Below are 20,104 nucleotides of genomic sequence, written 5' to 3' on the forward strand. Positions count from 1 at the left end.
TTGGGGAGGAAAGCATTTCGATAGGGTACGTTTATCCGCCTTTCCTGCACTTGTGTGTGTTAGGGGGCGGAGGGAGGGGTAGCGATCTGGGCCAATTAGTCAGCCAAAGCAACGGTTGTGCCTGAAGCCACAAAAACACCTGAGTGAAACCCATGCTGTGGATTCAGATCTATTGTGGCCCGCCAGGAACCGACCAACTGTAGATGGTGCGGCACAGCGAGCCTCCGGGAGTCTGGAGGAGTTGTTACTTGCGTCGCGCGGCCAAACACTGAGAAGACGGGGACGGGGAAAGTGGGGCCGGTGCATAGGAGAGGGGCCATCGGCTGCACAATGCTGCCATCTACCGGGAAAGTCTGGGAATGCTCGGCCAGCCCGGGGCCAGAGGGCAGGAAGGGCCACGGGGGCGGTGAGGGGGCGCGGCGCGGGGAGGGGGGGCCGCAGTTAAATGCCAAGGGAGGCGCGTCTGGCTCTACAGTCGCACCGGGGTCTGTTTTTAGGGAGCGGTTTTCAGGCTCAGCAACACTAAAACAACCGCTCACAAAGCAACTCGGGAAAATATGCAGGTGTTTTGTGTTTGAGGGTCATAGGTTTTGGATTTCTCATCTTTCAGTTCAATCGCTAAGTCGTGTCCGACTCTTTGTGACCCCATGAACCGCAGCACGCCAGGACTCCCTGTCCATCACCCACTCCCGAAGTCCACCCAAATCCATGTCCATTGAGTCAGTGATGCCATCCAACCATCTCATCCTCTGTCGTCTCCTTCTCCTGCCCTCAATCTTTCCCAGCATCAGGGTCTTTTCCAATGAGTCAGATCTTCACATCAGGTGGCCAAAGTATTGGAGTTTCAGCTTCCACATCAGTCCTTCCAAATGAACACCCAGGACTGATCTCCTTTAGGATGAACTGGTTGGGTCTCCTTGCAGCCCAAGGGTCTCTCAAGAGTCTTCTCCAACACCACAGTTCAAAAGCATCAATTCTTCCATGCTCAGCTTTCTTTAGAGTCCAACTCTCACATCCATACATGACCACTGGAAAAACCGTAGCCAAAACCATAGACGGGCCTTTGTTGACAAAGTAATGTCTCTGCTTTTTAATATGCTAACTAGTTTGGTCATAACTTTCCTTCCAAGGAGTAAGCGTCTTTTAATTTCATGACTAAAATCACCATCTGCAGTGATTTTGGAGCCCAGAAAAATAAAGTCAGCCACTGTTTCTACTGTTTCCCCATCTATTTCCCATGAAGTGATGGGACCAGATGTCATGATCTTAGTTTTCTGAATGTTGAGCTTTAAGCCAAATTTTTCACTCTCCACTTTCACTTTCATCAAGAGACTCTTTAGTTCTTCTTCACTTTCTGCCATAAGGGGGGTGTCATCTGCATATCTGAGGTTAGTGATATTTCTCCTGGCAATCTTGATTCCAGCTTGTGCTTCCTCCAGCCCAGCATTTCTCATGATGTACTCTGCATATAAGATAAATAAGCAGGGTGACAGTATACAACCTTAATGTACTCCTTTTCCTACTTGGAACCAGTCTGTTGTTCCATGTCCAGTTCTAACGTTGCTTCCTGACCTGCATACAGATTTCTCAAGAGGCAGGTCAGGTGGTCTAGTATTCCCATCTCTTGAAGAATTTTCCACAGTTGATTGTGATCCACACAGTCAAAGGCTTTGGCATAGTCAATAAAGCAGAAATAGATGTTTTTCTGGAACTCTCTTGCTTTTTCCATGATCCAGCGGATGTTGGCAATTTGATCTCTGGTTCCTCTGCCTTTTCTAAAACCAGCTTGAACATCTGGAAATTCACAGTTCATGTGTTGTTGAAGCCTGGTTTGGAGAATTTTGAGCATCACTTTACTAGCGTGTGAGATGAGTGCAACTGTGCGGTAGTTTGAGCATTCTTTGGCATTGCCTTTCTTTGGGATTGGAATGAAAACTGACCTTTTCCAGTCCTGTGGCCGCTGCTGAGTTTTCCAAATTTGCTGGCATATTGAGTGCAGCACATTCACAGCATCATCTTCCAGGATTTGAAATAGCTCAACTGGAATTCCATCACCTCCACTAGCTTTGTTCATAGTGATGCTTCCTAAGGCCCACTTGACTTCACATTCCAGGATGTCTGGCTCTGGATGAGTGATCACACCATCGTGATTATCTTGGTTGTGAAGATCTTTTTTGTACAGTTCTTCTGTGTATTCTTGCCACCTCTTCTTAATATCTTCTGCTTCCGTTAGGTCCATACCATTTCTGTCCTTTATCGAGCCCATCTTTCATGAAATGTTCCCTTGGTATCTCTAATCTTCTTAAAGAGATCTCTAGTCTTTCCCATTCTGTTGTTTTCCTCCCTTTCTTTGCACTGAATACTGAGGAAGGCTTTCTTATCTCTTCTTGCTATTCTTTGGAACTCTGCTTTAAACATCAACAAAGAGGCTTCTAGGAACAGAAGCGCTCCCATTGGCCAAATGAGATAAAATCTCCAAAAAGTGTAGGAAACAAAAGACAGATGGGTCTCTGGGTCTGGAATGGCATAGGCGACGGTTTTACGGGCCAAGATCATTCTCACGCAGCCTTACAAATCTGGGAAGTGCACGGAAAGAGGGTTGGGGGATTAAGTCTGTTAGTTCTCTGGGTTCAGTTTTTTCATCTGTAACATGGCAGTAAAGTTGGTCTCGCAGGAATGCCTGGAGGATCAGATATGCTGATCCTTGAGAAGAGCGTGGAAAGTATAAAACAGGTCCTCACTAGGTGCGAAAAACAAAAATTCTTATTCCAAATCAAATATGACTGAGCAAGGTGTCCCACATCCAGCAGTTGCTAGGAAGGAGGAAAGAGAATGAGTATCTCTATTGCATTTTCCCAGATATTGTTTTCAATAAAACCCGACTTTCCTAAATGGTTCTCAGATACCATCCCTAGGGATTTCGAAAGGAAAAATTAAATCACTTAAATAGAAAGCTTGTCTGTTCCTGGAGAGATTGCAATGAGGTCATTCGGTTTTTGGAGTTGTACTTGTTAAGTCCAAATGTGTGTGTCTTATTTTTCATAGCTAAACAGAACAAATGCCTAGCACTTTTTGCAGTGAGAATGATTTTCTCCATACTGCATAAGAGAAAACTGAGCCTCATAGAGGTTAATTTGCCCAAGGTCATGAAGCAAGTAAGCAATGGGTGTAAAACTCACAGTAGGGGAAGAAAGAATCAATAAACTTTGAACAAAGTTGGCCGTGGGCATAGGCAGGATAAGGGCCCATCCATAACATCTTTTTGAATGCAATATGATGACTTCCCTGACTTAAAAAAGCACTTTCTATGCCTGCTTACAGAGAAAATGTTACCATTAGACAGTAATTCCTCAGGTTTAAGACATTTTTGTTCCCTTTTTTAAAAAGCAAATTCTCCTGAGAATGGTAATGACTATAAGCTTCTTTAGTCATTTTACCTAAGTAAGAAAAAGTTTATTATATTCATCCCCAGAGAGCAGCTTTTGATAAAGACTTGGATGGAAAGCATGTAGAGTCTAAATGCTTGCAGGGAATAAAAAAGAAAAGGGGTATAGAAAGGGAGGCAGGTTGCCCAAAATTGTCTATTTCACTGTTTTACCTAGAGTTTTGGCTTTGTTGATAGGATATGTTTTTGACGCCAAAACATCACATACTGAAAAAGATCAGAGTTGAAGGGCTCACATTTCCTGACTTCAAAACTTATTTTCAAGCTACAGTAATCATGGCATAAGTTTATTATGGGAAAAGGGATTGACATATAGATTAATGGAATAAAACTGGAGTCAGAAATAAACCTTAGAGTCGTGTCGGACTCTGTGCGACCCCATAAACTGCAGCCCACCATTCCTAAGTATCCCAAGCTTCCTACTGTCAGCCTCGACTGCGCATGCTCTTCCCCTAGTGTGGGCCACAAGTTCAACCCTGCAGGAACCAAGGGTGAGAAGCGGCTGCAACGCCGAGCGGAGGAGGCAGGAACCCGAAGGCAAGCAGGAGCTGGATGGGGACCATGGCCGGGACCACTGTCATGGCCGCAGTCGCCGTCACTGAGGCAATGAAGTGCAAGATCCAGGTTCTGCAGCAGCAGGCCGATGATGCATAGGAGAGGGCCAAGCGCCTCCAGCAGAAAGTGGAGGGAGAAAGATGGGCCCGAGAACAGGCTGAGGCTGAAGTGGTCTCCTTAAACCGTAGGATCCAGCTGGTTGAAGAGGAGCTGAACCGAGCTCAAGAGCGCCTGGCCACTGCGCTGCAAAAGCTGGAGGAAGCTGAGAAAGCTGCTGATGAGAGCGAGAGAGTTATGAAGGTTATTGAAAACCAAGCCTTAAAAGATGAAGAAAAAATGGAACTCCAGGAAATCCAACTCAAAGAAGCTAAGCACATTGCAGAAGAGGCACACAGGAAGTATGAAGAGGTGGCTCGCAAGTTGGTGATTATTGAGGGAGACTTGGAGCGCACAGAGGAGCGAGCGGAGCTGGCAGAGTCCCGTTGCCGAAAGATGGGTGAGCAAATCAGACTGATGGACCAGCACCTGAAGTGTCTGAGTGCTGCTGAAGAAAAGTACTCTCAAAAGGAAGACAAATATGAGGAAGAGATAAAGATTCTTACCGATAAACTCAAGGAGGCAGAGACTCGTGCTGAGTTTGCTGAGAGATCAGTAGCCAAGCTGGAAAAGACAATTGATGATTTGGAAGATAAACTGAAATGCACCAAAGAGGAGGACCTCTGTACACAAAGGATGCTGAACCAGACTCTGCTTGACCTGAATAAAATGTAGAGCACCCCAGCCCCGCCCTGCCGCTGCTCCTCCCTCTCACCCCGACTCCGACTCCACTGGGGCCAGCCTGCCCGAAGCTGACCTTTAAACGGAGGGCTGATCTTTAACTGGAAGGCTGCTTTCTCCTTTCGCCACCTCTCCCGCCCCCCTACTCCTGTGTCCTTTTCGCCAAACAGTCTCTGCCTCTCCCCAGAGATTCCAGTTGGGCTAGAGGCTGAGCACCTTTGGGAACAACGTTTAAGGGAATGTGAGCACAATGCAAAGTGTCTTTAAAAGCATGTTGTGATGTACACATTTTGTAATTACCTTTTTTGTTCTTGATGTTACAACCATTTGTAAAAAAACATTCCAGATAATTCCGTAGAACTGAAGCAGCAGTCTAATCCCTTTCTCACTTTTGGAAGGTAACATTTCAGCTTAATGCATATTGCCTTCTCCAGAGAGAAAGGGAAAAGGTTTGGGCCTGCCTTACTGAGAGCCTAGCAGCCCAGAGAAAGGCTCCATTTGGGGAAACCTCATTGCCCTGTAAAAAGTACCTGCCAAAGCAGAAAGATGATTCCAGAAGGAGTTAGCCAAAAAAAAAAAAAAAAGTGCTGTTCAGGTTTTCAGCTTTACGGTATCTTTGGACAACTTTTTTTTTTTTTCTTTTTTCATCAGAAGTGACCAAACAATTAAGATGGTAAAACCTCTGAGACCAAATCCTTGTCCCAGCTCTACCCTGTTCCCAACTGCTCACAGAATGGATCATGTGCCCCTTATATTGAAGTGACCACTTATTTGCTCTCCTGCCTCCTTGAAAGAAAGGAAAGAAAATTATGTTTTGCCACTGATTTAGCCATATGAAACTCATCTCATCACCCTTTTCTGGGTCTGAAGCTGCTGTCTCTAAAAGTGCCATCTCACTGTGCTTTGTATCGGTTAGTGCTGGAGAAATCTTGAAAAGCGTATGTACAAAACTTGTAAATTTTTATATTTTGGAACTTTGCTTCTTTGGGGTTGAGGCAAACTGGTCACCCCTCTGCCTGTGAGAGCTCTCTACAGTCTGTGGGCTAGCAGTGTGCTGATCTTTTAAAGTTTCTTTCCCTACCCAATCCCCCTTTTTTGATGAGGTTTCAGTGAGGTCTGTTAGGGGTGCATCCTGCAGCTTAATTGGCTTAAAATGTTCTCTCCTTTGGTGTGGTCTCTTTGGGGACCAATTGGGAGAAAAAAAACCAATAGTGTAACTGTTTTGATACTGAAAATTGATAAATGTCTTTTTGAAATAACCAGTCCCTCCAAAATAAATAAATCCAATATGACAAAAAAAAAAAAAGAAATAAACCTTAACACTATGGTCAACTGATTTTTGACCAAGATAAAAACAGATAAATTGGACTTAAAATTTGAAACTGGTACTTCAAAGGACGCTGTCAAGAAAGTGAAAAGATGCCTTATAAAATGGGATAAAGTATTTGCAAATCAAATATCTGATAAGGAAATTGTATCTAGAATATATAAGGAGCTCATATACGTCAATAATTTGGAAGACTACCCAATGTTAAAATGGGCTAAGAATTTGACTAGATGTTTCTCCAAAGAAGATATAAAAATGGCCAATAATCATATGGAAAAGTCATCAGTGTCATTAGCCATCAGAGAACCCACCTCACCCCCGGCCAGATGTGTGTGAAGAAGCCTGTGGATGATTCCAGCCCCAGCCATCCAAGTCTTCCCACTCAGATATGGTGGAGCAGACAAGCTGCTCCTGCGTGTGTCGTCCAAATCCCTAACCCACAGGACCCAGGCACGTACAGCACAGCCGCTCTTCAGGGTGGTGCGCAGAACAGTTCTAACGAAGCGCTCAGGCTCTGACCCTCTGTCACCTGATTTACTGGGACAAAGGAACAAGAGAACATAGGAACCTCCCCATGAAAAGTATTCACCATGGCAGCAGAAACCACTAATTGGACACCTGTTGTATGCTAGACTGGTGTTGGTGCTTTCTGTACTTTATCATTCATCCTCCTGGGAACCCACCTAGTACACAGTATGAGCCCCATCGTACAGACAAGAAAGCTGGGGTCTGGTAACTCTGAATGACTTGCCCAGGGTCGCACAGACAGTAGAGAGCCAGGACTGACATCCACGCTAATCTGACCACACGGCAGCCAAACCCCACGTGCTTATATCCACAGTGTGGTACCCACCCCCGACCCACTCCCAGGCTCTCCACCAGGAATGCAAGGCATTTCTAAAACTGCAAACGTGGTATTGAGTTATATAAAGAAGGATGACATTTTTTGTTTCACTGTCAAAACTTCATAAAACATGCATGATGCCAAGTGGCAGAAGTGTTCAAGGTGTTCATTTTCGCTCATTCATCTTATCAAAAGACATTTAAATAATAAAAAGGAAATGAGGGGAACAGAAAAACAGAGCAGACCTCCCCTGCCTGGGGTAGAGAGTGGTAAAGGCACAGGAAGAACCTATCCACTCTGGCCCAGACTTAAGGTAGAGACTTGGCTGCTCCTGTCCTGCCCTATGGACACACGGAGGTGGCCAGACTAGGGGAGATGACCCAGTGGGCCAGGATGCTCTGGGGAAAAGCCAGAGCCCAGGGTAACCCTGAAGATGGTGGAATAGACTATGCCCCTAGATATTCCGTATCAGCTCACCACATGCCACATCCCTAAGCAGTTATATAATTATCCAGTATGTACATTGTTTAGTGTCTGGATTCGTCAGGATTTTCCAGAGAGAGAGAAAGAGATTTATTACAGAGAGTTGGCACATATGACTATGGAAGCTAAAAAAAGTCTCAATATTCGCAGCCAGCAAGCTGAAAACCCAAGAGAGCAAAAGGTATAAATTCCAGTACAAGTCCAAAGACAGGAACAGACTGCTGTCCATCTCGAGGGGTCGCTGCTGAAATTCCTTCTCACTCAGCCCTTTTGTTCTGTTCAGACCTTCCAATGATTGGATGAGGCCCACCCACAATGGGGGTGGCAATCTGCTTTACCCAGTCTACAGATTCGAATGTTAATCACATCCCAAAACACCCAGAATAATGTTAGACTAAATATCTCGGCAGCCCATGGACCAGGTCTTTTGACACATAACACTAACCATCATAACATCCATTGCCCCACCACTATAAGCTCCCTGAGCCCAGAGACAATTTTTTCTTGTTCTCAACATAGTTCCAGAACCTGGCATAATAGTTCATCAATAAGAAGATGTTACCTACATTATCTGTTGAGTGAATAATCCCAGGAGACTTCTTCATTGACATTAACATTGACATTGACATTGCCAAGACCCCTGTGAACATCTGATTATAACCGTGTGTGTTTGTGTGTGTGTGTGTGTGTGTGCGCGCGCATGTTCAGTTATGTCCAGCTTTTTGCGATCCCATGGACTGTAGCCCACAAGGCTCCTCTGTCCACAGGATTCCCCAGGCAAGAATACTGGAACGGGTTGCCATGCCCTCCTCCAGGGGATCTTCCCGACCCACAGATCAAACCCGTGTCTCCTGCATTGGCAGGTGGATTCTTTTCCACTGAGCCACCTGGGAAGCCCCAACCATGCATACCTGAGTATAAAGTAACACCATGCTGTGGACTACTTCATAAATTTCAAGGTCCAAAGCAGATGATGAACTCAGTAACAACCACTAACTGTGATATCAAATGAAGAAGTAGGAGCTAAAGATAGAGTAAAGGCATTCAGGGATGGGGGTGAATCTGGAGTAATCCAATAAAAATGTAATGTGGATGTATGGTTAGGTCCCTTCACTGTTCACCTCAAACTGCCACAACATTGTTTGTTAATTGGCTATACCCAATACAAAAAAAAAGTTTCAAAAAATTTAAAAAAGAAATGTAATGTGAACCACTTGGGTATTCTAAATTTTCAAGTAGCCACAATTCTAAAAATAAGAAGAACCAAGTGAAATTAATTGTAATATTTCATATTGTTATAAATACAAAGTATAGTTTTTAAATATAATTATTGCACTCAGTTTACCTAAAATATCATTTTGGCATAGAATCCATCTAGAAATCGTGAAGGAGCTAGTTTTCCTTCTTCTTTGATACTGAGCCTTTAAAATCACGCAGCATGTCTCAATTTGGATGAGCCACATTTCAAGGGCTTAGTGTCCACATGTGCTGGTGGCCAGCAAGTGCAGAGCACAGCAGATGTCTGACCACTCACATGTGAGGATGACAACATCCTCTGAAGCCCTGGGTATTTAGTCAGCCTGACTTGAGTCTCCATGGGGTTAGATGTCCATGTCCCCACGTATTCTCTGATTGGAGTAAAATCAGAAGCAGAGTCACCACAGACCTAAAGGCTGTGGAGACAGATGGGGCCAAAACTCAGGACCTGCCCCATGGCTCATGATCAGTGAGACCTGGGGCGAGTCACTCAACCTCTCCAAGTGCCCGTGTCCTCGCAAATGACGTGGAGCATTGCTGCAAGAATCAAGTTTCAACAACCCAAACCTCATACTCCTCTTCCTGCACAAGGCATGGCAGGATTCCAGGCTAACCTCCCCAAACATGGAACTAAATGGGGGTTCCTGCTGTTGGCTTCTTGCACGGAATCTCTAAGGACTGACTTATAAAAGAAGAAAACTATAATAAGCAGCAATGTGGATGCACCTTGAGGACATTATGCAAAGTGACATAAGCCCAGACACAGAAAGACAAGCGCTGCATGTTTCCACTTACATGAGATATCCAAAACAGGTTCATAAACTCGAAGCCTGGAATGATAGTGACAGATGTAGAGTTATTAACCAACTGGCATAAAGTTTCAGTTAAATAAGATGAGTAAGCTTTAGAGGGGCTTCCCAAGTGGCGCTAATGGTAAAGACCCTGCCTGCCAATGCAGGAGACATAAGAGAAAGAGGTTCAGTCCCTGGGTTGGGAAGATCCCCTGGAGGAGGGCATTACAACCCACTCCAGTATTCTTGCCTGGAGAATCCCATGGACAGAGGAGCCTGGCAGGCTATGGTCCATAAGGTCACAAAGAGTTGGACATGACTGTGTGACTTAGCACGCATGCACACAAGCTCTAGAGACCTGCTGCACAACATTGCACCTCTAACCAACAATAATGTACGCATTTCCGATTTGTTAAGGAGATGGATCTCATGTTAAGTGTTTTTACCAAAGCAAAAATGTTTTTAAAAAGAATGGCCAAGGCTTGAAATGGTTTTTGAAAGGGACTTCCCACTTCCCTAGGACTCCCCTAGTCCCCTTCGTGGGACTCCTGAAGGAAGCTAGTGGGGGCACGAGAGGCCCCCACTGGGTGGATTTCATGGTTGCCCTCCATGGAGGGAGCTGGTGGTCTCTTCCAGCCCCTTACATGGGCTTCTAGTCCAGATGCAGGAGATTCCATGTAGAGCACGTCAATCGCCAGAAGACAGAGTCAGTGGCCCTCTCTGTCACGTGGCCAAGTGGTGCACACGTGCTCCCTCTCTGCCGTCTTTAGAGTGATCCAGGGGTTCAGAGAGAAGCAGACCAGAACACCCATAAATGTGGGTGTCTCCACGGAGTGATGCCCAAATCAGAAGAAGACAGGCACCAATCCAGCTAGGGGCCCTCCCAGCTGTTTCCCACCCTCTGCCCATAATCAGGCTTCCTGTTGCCCACACATTTTCAAATTTCCAACAAGAGCAACTTCTGCATGCCAAAGGCATTAGAAATCTACCATCTTCTCCTAGCCTCTATATTGTACATTGGCTTCCCAGCACCCTTGACATTCACCTCCTCCCAAATGTTATCACAACCATGTTCCCATTCTTGATCCATCAGCCTCTTTATCTCTTGGAGAGGTAACAGAGGGAAAAGAAACCAGCCCAAATGGCTTTTTTGGCGGCCCACAGTGTTCTTGGAAATCTGTTAGCAAGGCATGCAAGCCTCCTCCCTGTTGTTAGTACCAGCTGGCGGGCCATGGGCCCACAGTGCATTCACCAGCATCTGTGCTGTTCTATTCAGCAGAATAGAGCTGGCTGGTTTTCCTCTCTACCAAAGTAAAAGAGGAGTCATGAGTAACTGGCAAATTATCTGAATGAGACTTTTTAAAAATATTTTAAACTTCCTGCTTACATAGAACTGTACAGACAACAGCTGAAGCACACACATTTCAGGGGATCTGTGGGCTCTCAGGACTATGGGGGGGAATGGGAGTTCCAGAAGGAGCAGGTGGAAGAGAAGCAGACAAATGGAGGATGGAAAGAAGATGGGAAAAAGCGAAAAAAAAGAGGGATGGTTCCAGTGGTCAGAGAAGGCATTTTGTTGGGTGCCTACCTGGTAGGTGTGAAGATAAGCACCCCCAACCCAGCCTTAAGGGAGGGCCTGGCTACTCTGCTCCAGGATTGTGGCCAGGAAACAACTCCAGATGTTAGCTCAGGGCTTGCCTCTGATGAAGGAGCGGCCTTGCCCCAGGGTGCGCCTTTCTCAAGGCAGCCTCGTCGGGTGGCTGAGTGAGGCAGGGATGCAGAGAGCTAGCCAACTCAGCCCCTCATGGGGCCACTCTGATGGGCAGGAGTCACTCTGGGTCTCTGGGGGCCTGCCCTGCAGCCCAGCTCTCCCTGTGCCCAGGCCTGCCTCCTCCCCTTGCCACTCACAGGAGAGGAGCCCTAGAGAGGTCATGTACCCCAGACTCCATCTCAGCATCTGCTTCTGAAAAACCCAGTCTGCAGTTGCTAGATTTGATAATGCCTCCTCTTGATCTGTACTATTGTGTGAAAGAGGATGATAGAGTAGATAGATAGAGATAGATAGAGAAAATAGATAATTTCCCTGTTACAAGTGAGGACAGCCAGGCTCTAGGAGGTTTGGTAACTTGCCCATGGGTCACAAGCTGGCAGAACTGGGGTTGAACTCACCTGATCCAGCACCAGTATATGCTACCGCCAGGGGCTTGCAGATGAGAAGACCCTCCAGATTAATTCTGATGACCTACAGCACACCAGAGGGCTTCTCAGGTGGCTTAACACACAATTAAGCCCATCAGGAACATGCCTGCCAATGCAGGAGGACTTAAGAGACGCAGTTTCAATCCCTGGGTGGGGAAGATCTCCTGGAGGTGGGCATGACAACCCACTCCAGTATTCTTGCCTGGAGAATCCCATGGACAGAGGAGCCTAGTGGGCCACAGTCCACAGGGTCACAAGGAGTCAGACAGGGCTGAAGCAACTTAGCACGCACACACGCACGGTGCACCAGAAAGTCTGGGAAGGAGTGAGCCCCTTTAAAGGAAGAGCAGAGGTGGGAGAAAAACTTCAGACTCACCATTGGGAGAGATTTCAGGGTTTCTTAGATGGTCCCCTGTACCCAAAATACTCCTCCCACCTGGCCAAGTGCTAACTACAGTCCCTAAATTGGAGAGGAAAAATTCATACATAATCCTGAGAAGAGTACTGAATTTACATAAATATATTTGTATGGCTAGGTCTGCAGGCCCCCAGGCACCCCTTTCTGTGCCCCTTACTGTCATTTTCTGCTTTGCCTCCTATTCCTATCCTGTCCTTAAGAGAAGTGAGCTGATAAATGAACTCCTTCAGAATGACATGCAAACGTGTGTACATTTTGCAGGATAACTCAGGGAGCAGTGAGTGCCTAATCCAAGCACAGGGACTCTAGGTTGGGAAGATATTTTAAAGCAAGAGGATCATGAGATTTGCTTTCACTTAATAGGTTTGCGTTTGCAAGTCCAACACTCCTACAGCTGTTTATTTCTCCCTTCTCATGTTGCCCATAATTGAGATAAGGTAGATAATGGTCCTTTAGTAATTGTCTGGTGGTAAAAATCGCTCTTCTTTACCTGGGCCTGGTTAACATAGGTATTTTCTAAAAGCCAAAATAGAATTTTTCATTAAGCTGCATCATTAAGTACTAGTCTCTAAAACATAACACACAATTAAGGGAAGATTTTTTCATAAAAATAAATAAAATCATTTGAAATCTAATTTTGTTAGTCCTTTCAGTAATTCTTAATCTAAGCATATCTCCCCGTGGGCCGGATGACTGTCACCCCGACTCTCTCACCCTAAACCCTGTGACAATGCACTAATAGACATCTGAGTTTCATCACCCTTGATGCTGGCAAGTCTCTGAATCCAGTGAAGGCATCCAGAATATGCCACCCCCCAAACATGCCAACATAAAGATTGTTTTGAGCTAAAGGCAATTGAGAGTCATTGGATGCAGAAAGTTTTATGCCTTCCTCCTACCCATTTACAAGCAGAGCACACATTTCCCTTCGTGAAGATATCCCCCTTCCCATCCCATACCAGGAAGGGACGAGCATTCTCATCACACTGAGAAGAGTTTGCAGAAACAGACCTTACTAAATAACCTGGGTCTTCCATTAGTCCCCCGGTATGTTTCCTGGGCGCTTCCCCATGATTTGCATCCCTTGAAGCCCAAACCCACTTTCCTTTGTTAAAATGGCATATAAGCTCCCTAGTCTCACTATGTCTTTGAGTTTCACTTCTTTTCTCTGAACTTGTGTGCAAATAAAATATTCGTAAGATTATACTATTCTCTCCTGCCAGTTGGTCTTTTGTTAGTTTAATTTGCATACTCCAGATACTGAACTTAAGAGGCTAGGGGAAAGTCTTTCCTCCCCAACACCAGCTACAACCTTTTATTCCAAGCCAGAGAGGCTTTTGATTACTATTGAGTTTCTCTATCATGAGGCTCAAGATTCATTTTACTGAACAGTGCAAACTCCTTGTTCTCTGCTCTGAAGGCAAACATTTTCTAGATAACCTGGCTACTGAAAGGGCAAATTTGCAAACCCCTGGGACTTCTCTAGGAGTGGAAACCTTGGAGACACATGAAGAAAGGGCAAGCCTAGAAGTCAAAAGATTTGGGTTCTTTGCTAACTCTGCTCTATGACCTTGGCACTAACCAACCTGGGGCTCAATTTCCTTGCAGAGGGGATGCAGGAAAGGGAGAAGACGGGAGTTGATTCTAACCCCAATTCTTCTGCTTACTCTCAGAGTCACCTTGAGCCAGCCCCTCACCTCTCCAAGTTTTAAACTAAGAGAAAGGGAAGGTACCTAGAGCGGTGATTCCCAAAGTGTCAGAACTACTAAATGGCCAGAACCACTAAATCAGAGTCTCTAGGATGCATCCCAAAAATCTATTCTAACAGAATTTCCAGATGATTCTCCCTCAAATATGAGAACCACTGGCCTAAATAATCTGGTCTCTTCCAGATTAAAAACCTTAAACTCGAGTCAGACAGAGAAAGACAAATATTATATGATATCACTTACATGTGAAATCTAGAAAATACAACAAGTGAGAGAATATAACAAAAAAGAAAGCATACTCACAGAAATAAGGAACAAACTAGGGACAGCCAGTGTGAGGGGGAAAGGAGCAATATATCCTTGAAGATGTATTGTACAACATGGGGAATATAACCAATATTTTATAATAATTGTAAATGGAAAGTAACCTTTAAAAACTGTATAAAAAATTTTAAATTTTTTAAGTGTTTAAATAATCTGGGGGAGGATAAATACCTCAAATTCTTTTTGCTCCAACCTTAGGGTATCTCTTTCTCTCAAAACAAAACAAATGAAAAAATGAACACCTGCTCCAAACTTCTCTCCTCTATGCAGATGACTAACTTCAAGGGACTTAAAATAAAATTTGCATTCAGTCATTTCCATAGCAACCTTAACAAAACCATTATGATGCTTTTGTTCTTTAATACATCTGCTCCTTTCTTTTACAGCAACTTGTGTTCCTTTCCCAGTTATAAAGCCAATCTTATCTAAGGATAGCTCTTAAAAACATTTCAGTAGTACATAATTACAGTCCCAGCCAGCAGTGCAAAGAATGTCATTTAAATCATACCACGGCATTGATCCTCTATGCCAGCTCTTCTGAAAGCCAGCTCTCAGGATGGAACACACTCTATAAACTTCTAAATCCAGATGAGAGAGTCTGTCTCCATAAGTAGGACTCCATACACCTTTATTGATTTCACAGTCCACCTATTGGCCCTACTTCCAGAAATAGCTGCCAACTCTAATTGGTCAGCCATCTTGTCCCACCCTCAGGTCACGATGTTCTGGTGAGCTGAGTACACTTCCAGCTCCAGGTTTGGCCAGTAAAAGCCTTCATGACCCTGGACACTCTCACTGATTCACAGATGGGCACGTGACCCATTAAAGCCAAAGAGACATTGACTAAAACTTCAGGGATAGAAATGTGTGATATTCCTCACTACACCAGAAGCTGAAATGATGAAGCTGTTTTAATTCCATGAAGGGAAACTTGCCTGAGGAAGTAGAGCTGTGAGGCCAGGAGAGAGAAACTGATGCCAGATGACATCATTTTCGAGCCTGTATCGAACCATGCCCGAAACCAGATTTCCTCTCAACCTTTGGTACAAGGTCCATTAAATTTTCTTTCTCCACTTTGGATTGATTTTTCTATCACATGACACCAAAACTATCTTAATGGGTAACAGAGCATATATCATTACAGCTTTCGTTAGGTAACTTGTCAATATCTATTAAAAAAAATTCTGTGCAATAACTTATTCTAGCAAGTCTAATTCCAAAAATATCAGAAATGCTCTCACAAGTATGAACATGTGTATATGTATAATCCTGAAGTCCACTGAAGCATTGTCACAGCAAAGAGTTGGAAACAGCCTGCTGTCATTCAATAGAAACCTGCTTTATTTTAGGCATTTATGATGTTAATGAAGACTAAAACAACCCTGATGATAGGGTCAAGGACTCTTGGAGTTCAAAGGCATCTTAAATCAAGTATTCCACATCCATCTCCTGAGAGACACAAATTCTGAAGCCCACAGAGGTAAAGTGACTTGACTAGTGTCACTCAAGCTGAAGCACTGATGCTTCACTGAGCACTGAAGAAGTGATTTTTCAAACTGTGGTGCTAGAGAAGACTCTTGAGAGTCCCTTGGGCAGCAAGGAGACCAAACCAGTCAATCATAAAGGAAATCAACCCTGAATATTCATTGGAAGGACTGATGCTGAAGCTGAAGCGCCAATATTTTGGCCACTGATGCAAAGAGTCGATTCATTGAAAAAGACCCTGAGGCTGGGAAAGACTGAAGGCAGGAGGAGGAGGGGGCGACAGAGGATGAGATGGTTGGATGGCATCATTGACTCAATGGATGTGAGTCTGAGCAAACTCCAGGAGATAGAGAAGGACAGGGAGGCCTGGCATGCTGCAGTCCATGGGGTTACAAAGAGTCAGACACAACTGAGTGACTGAACAACAAACTGTCACTTGAGCTAATTCTTCAAAGAGCCAGGACAAGACCCTTTTTCTTCTGGCAGCCATTCATCCTCTATGTCACACTGGGTCTGAAATTCTAACCATGTTGGTCATTGTTAGACAATGGCTCGTGTCTGGCTTTTCACTGTAAAATCAATACCCTCAAATGCAAAAGTTAAATCAACATTACACTCAGTATCAGCGATAACAAATTAAGCTGCTTCAAGCTAGCAAAAATAGCTTGTTCCCTAAGGGCAACTTTTCTTTCCTTCTCTTCCCCTTCACTTCTCCCAAAACTCATACTGATGCTGGACACACCAATAGAAATAGCAGTTCAGAAAACTGCAGCAACTCAATGCCAATCCAAGCAAAGCCCTATTCTCAGTCACAGTAATAAAAGCGGTTCAGAATGCTGAGCATTCGAGTCACAAAAGATATGATTTCTGCCTGAGATTGTCCGATAACAGAAATGAATGATGGTTCTTTGCCTGAAAATACATATTGATTGTTGGCTGTGATTTTCACCATGGATAATGCGCAAGTCACCATCCTTCAAATGTGTGTGAGTTGAAGTTGCTGTTGCCTATTGCTCGCAGGATGATTTGCAGCAAGAGACAAGACAAGGCAGGAGAAATTTCTACATCCAGGTCAGGCTGGATGCTCTGCAGCCAATTTTCCATCCTGGATTGTTTGACCTTCCCTTTAAAGGTCCCAATTTATCACAGGCAAAGGGCAGATTGATTGTCTGCATTTGACCAAGATAAAGGCATCTTCATATTCTTTAAACTTTTGTAGAACTGAGTTCCTCAGAAGTCACCCCATATTCCAGGCCCAGCCACCATTTACCAACTTAAATCTCTGATGTCCTGACCTACCACAGGTTGTACACAGTTTCTGCTTGACTGAGAATGGGACCAAATGGAAGACAGCATATATATCAGGTGTCATCACCTCCCCCCTCCCCGGGCCAGACCAAACTTCATCCTTGCTGCTCAAATGCACCAATCGTTTTTATCACTTTCTGATGAATTAAGAATTACTGGCTAATTTGGCTACCAGAATAATTGTAAATGCTTCAGAAGATAGTTAGGCCAAAAGCAGATGAGAATGGTCTGTCTGTCTGAGCATCAGCCCCATTCTGTTCACAATCCTAGGACATCGGAGTCCAATGAGCTCAGGGATTTTAAGAATGAAGTTTCTCACAGGATGGAGTTCAAGGGCTCCTAATGTTTACCCTTAAAACCCTTCCCCGGGAGCCTATTGGACCTAAAACTTTACCATTAAAAATGTGCTTCATTACAGTTCAGTCAAACTGGGTTTCCTCGATGGCCCCTATGAAATTCTAGTACCACGGGGAGGGCTAAATATCACCTTAGCAGAGATGTCCTCCAAATAGGCACTGGGCACAAGGCTTTATGAGAATATGAAACATCCCAATTGGGGACAGACCCCAGAACAGGAAGAGAGTCTCAGAAAAGAAATGCAGGAAGACCCTGCAGATACCTACTCTCCAGGGTCAGTGCAGTAAAACACCAATGGTTCATAAAGAAAATCCGTCCCAGTGGAAGGTTCTGTGGACAGAAGTAAAACGCCACAGGACATTGCTGGAGCCTCACTAAGTCTGCGAAGAGGTTTTTCATGCCTTCCCAGTCTTGTAGCTCATTTCATGGAGTGTTTCCAGGTACCTAATGAAGGAGACAGGACCGGGGGCAGACAGACTTGAAGTATGGAGGACAGAAAGAGGAGAAACATACCATACCAGTCAATATCTTCCAGTGTCGGTGAAAACATTTTTAGTGCTTTATATAGTCAGCAAGACAAATCAGTTGACATCACTTTCTTTTTTTAAAAGTGTAAAATACTGCTGTTAGAGCAGCACACACACACCAAAAAGATCCCTTTAGATATATCAATGCTTAATCATTGTTGTCAGCTCTTACTTTGTCTAACTAATGACTTAATCATCTTTCTCTTTCCCCCAAGTAAGAGCAGAGTCGGTTCCCCCGATTCAATGGAAACTTAGATGAAGCGAGTATTCAAGGCCTCTTTATTATCTCTTTTCAGCAAGGTCTCTATGACAGAAACCACTCTACACTAAATGGATCCAATAATTGCCCCAAGCTTCCAAATTCACTTTTCTTTTATAGATAGAGGTGGTGCCGAATGTGTAGGCACTTCCATCGCACCTACTTCATATGTATCTATTTTACTCCTCCAGTTTCTATTACTAATCAGTTCTGCAGCCTCACATATTCTCAGTTAGCACAGCAAAACTCTAGAGCCCAGCCTTCTCAGAAAAAGAGGGAGGAAGAGGGGAAACCTGTTATTACCGACACATTAATATTTTTGGTGTCACCAATTCTATCATATCTGGTTTTTTTCTAAATTTTTTAATAAACATATTTCTTTTTTTCCAATAAAGCTCAGAGTGTCTTTAAAATGTACCTTAAGACAGTGGTGCCCAGATTTTAGAATTTTACAGACACGTACAATTTTACTGAAAATCCTGAGAACTAACACAGGGTTAATAATTTTATATTTAGCCTCCCAAAAGATTTATTTAATCTGCTATCCTCACTATTTCATAAAAGGAAGAATTTTTTAACAACTATACAAGTAGGGTAGATATCCCATGATGAAAAAAAATGGTTTGTATTATTAATTAATTTGGCTTTGCAAAAACTCACTGCAGGGTGAATCATGTTTTCTCTTACCACTTGCCATGTAGTATGGACTTTTTTGGGGTCCAGGGCTGCTCTGAGCACTGGGATTTGGGGACCACCAGCTGAGAAGTGGTGGAAAGTACAAGAATGAAGTTGGTGCAGATTAGAAGCAATTTAACAGCAGCAGCAGTAGCAGAGAGTATAGAGAAAGAGATGAAGATTAGGAACCATCAGACAATGACCAAACAGAGCAGCTTCAGGGCAGGAGGAGAAAGTTGGTTGTGGGTCTTCTGGCTCCCACTTCAACCAGAGAGACCTTACTCTCATTCTACACATATGAGGATTCCACCTGGTCAGGCTACTCGAGGACAGATGGGCTCTCTGGTCTGGTGAATGGTTCATGCCAATTCTTTAAATATTGAGTGAAAGTATATAGTCAGAGTAAAAAGAAATGAACTGACTTCTGTTGATAAAAATTATATATATTTTTTATGTTCGGAACAACAGATGACCCCATATACTTATCATTAACATAATACTTCAACTTATTTGCAGCTGTCTTTCTTTGCACTGATTTTCCATTATTCCTAATTGCTAAAGTATTATGCCCTCAGACCCAGCCCTCAGACTCACTGGGATAAAAGCAGCTTATGTGGCTTTTTCAGTGAGCTTTTATCCTGTTTTGTTTTGTCATTCTGTTAATAAAACGTTCTATTTTTCTGAAATGTTTGTTTCTTATTTAGGATGCAAATCTGGATGTAGCCAAGTCAGTCATATTTTAGGAGACATTCAAGGGCTTAAAATTCATGTGATAAAATAAAGCATTTGTCCTCAGTAAGCAGGACTCAGCGACATGTCGTTGGGTTTCAGAATTTTGGCCAGTTGCTGGCTGGCCAGCCAGGCTTGGTGGGGGCCGAGTGAACTTCATGTGCGCTGAGGTCACAAAAACAAAATTGGCCATCACCATCCAAAAGTATTTTTTGTGCTTTTGTTTTTGTTTCCACATGAAGGCCTCTACTTCACTAGGATTAGGAACAATGAACATTTTGAAGCTTCTGAAGATAACAGCAAGTGGAAACCTGAGTTTAAAAGTACCCTATTTCTGATTTATTCCAGAATCCATTATAGTTGCCTCCCTAGGAAGTAGCTCAGCTGACCTGCTCCCTAATCCAGCTCTATAAAATTCACATGAATAAAGGGTTTGACTTTTAAGTTTAACAACCACGAAAGCATAGGCGTGCACATCAGAGCCCACCAGAGGGTGACAGAACGCGGTTGTAAAATGAAGAGTATTTTAAAGTCTCACAGGGTTATTGACTACCAACCTCTGTGTCTCTGATGAGAACCTCATCCAGCCCAAGCTGATAGCAATTGCTTTCCCTCTGAGGTCAGCTTTGATTACT

General features: G+C 43.9%; 1 protein-coding gene and 1 long non-coding RNA gene across 4 annotated transcripts; one reads left to right on the forward strand and one right to left on the reverse strand.

Annotated features, from left to right (window-relative positions):
- Nucleotides 1-1,398: 1,398 nt before the first annotated feature.
- On the reverse strand, nt 1,399-19,032 carry LOC147370617 (uncharacterized). 2 transcript variants are annotated; one of them, XR_015165364.1, is made up of 3 exons: nt 18,753-19,032; nt 17,546-17,723; nt 1,399-2,813 (listed from the first exon to the last, which is right to left on the reverse strand). It is a non-coding gene; the product is annotated as an uncharacterized LOC147370617 (long non-coding RNA). The 2 variants fall into 2 exon arrangements; XR_015165363.1 differs by having other exon boundaries at nt 17,546-17,756.
- Nucleotides 4,043-5,934, forward strand: LOC147370618 (uncharacterized). 2 transcript variants are annotated; one of them, XM_086405595.1, is made up of 2 exons: nt 4,043-4,156; nt 4,291-5,934. In XM_086405595.1, the coding sequence occupies exons 1-2, from the start codon at nt 4,089-4,091 to the stop codon at nt 4,769-4,771; spliced, it is 549 nt and encodes a 182-aa protein (XP_086261721.1). In that variant the 5' UTR covers nt 4,043-4,088; the 3' UTR covers nt 4,772-5,934. The 2 variants fall into 2 exon arrangements, with proteins under 2 accessions (XP_086261721.1, XP_086261720.1); XM_086405594.1 differs by having other exon boundaries at nt 4,103-5,934.
- Nucleotides 19,033-20,104: the final 1,072 nt, after the last annotated feature.

Source organism: Bos grunniens, chromosome 6, assembly GCF_055505025.1.
Source record: "Bos grunniens cultivar Pamir isolate PY7600 chromosome 6, Bosgru_T2T1.0, whole genome shotgun sequence".
Lineage (NCBI taxonomy): Eukaryota > Metazoa > Chordata > Mammalia > Artiodactyla > Bovidae > Bos > Bos grunniens.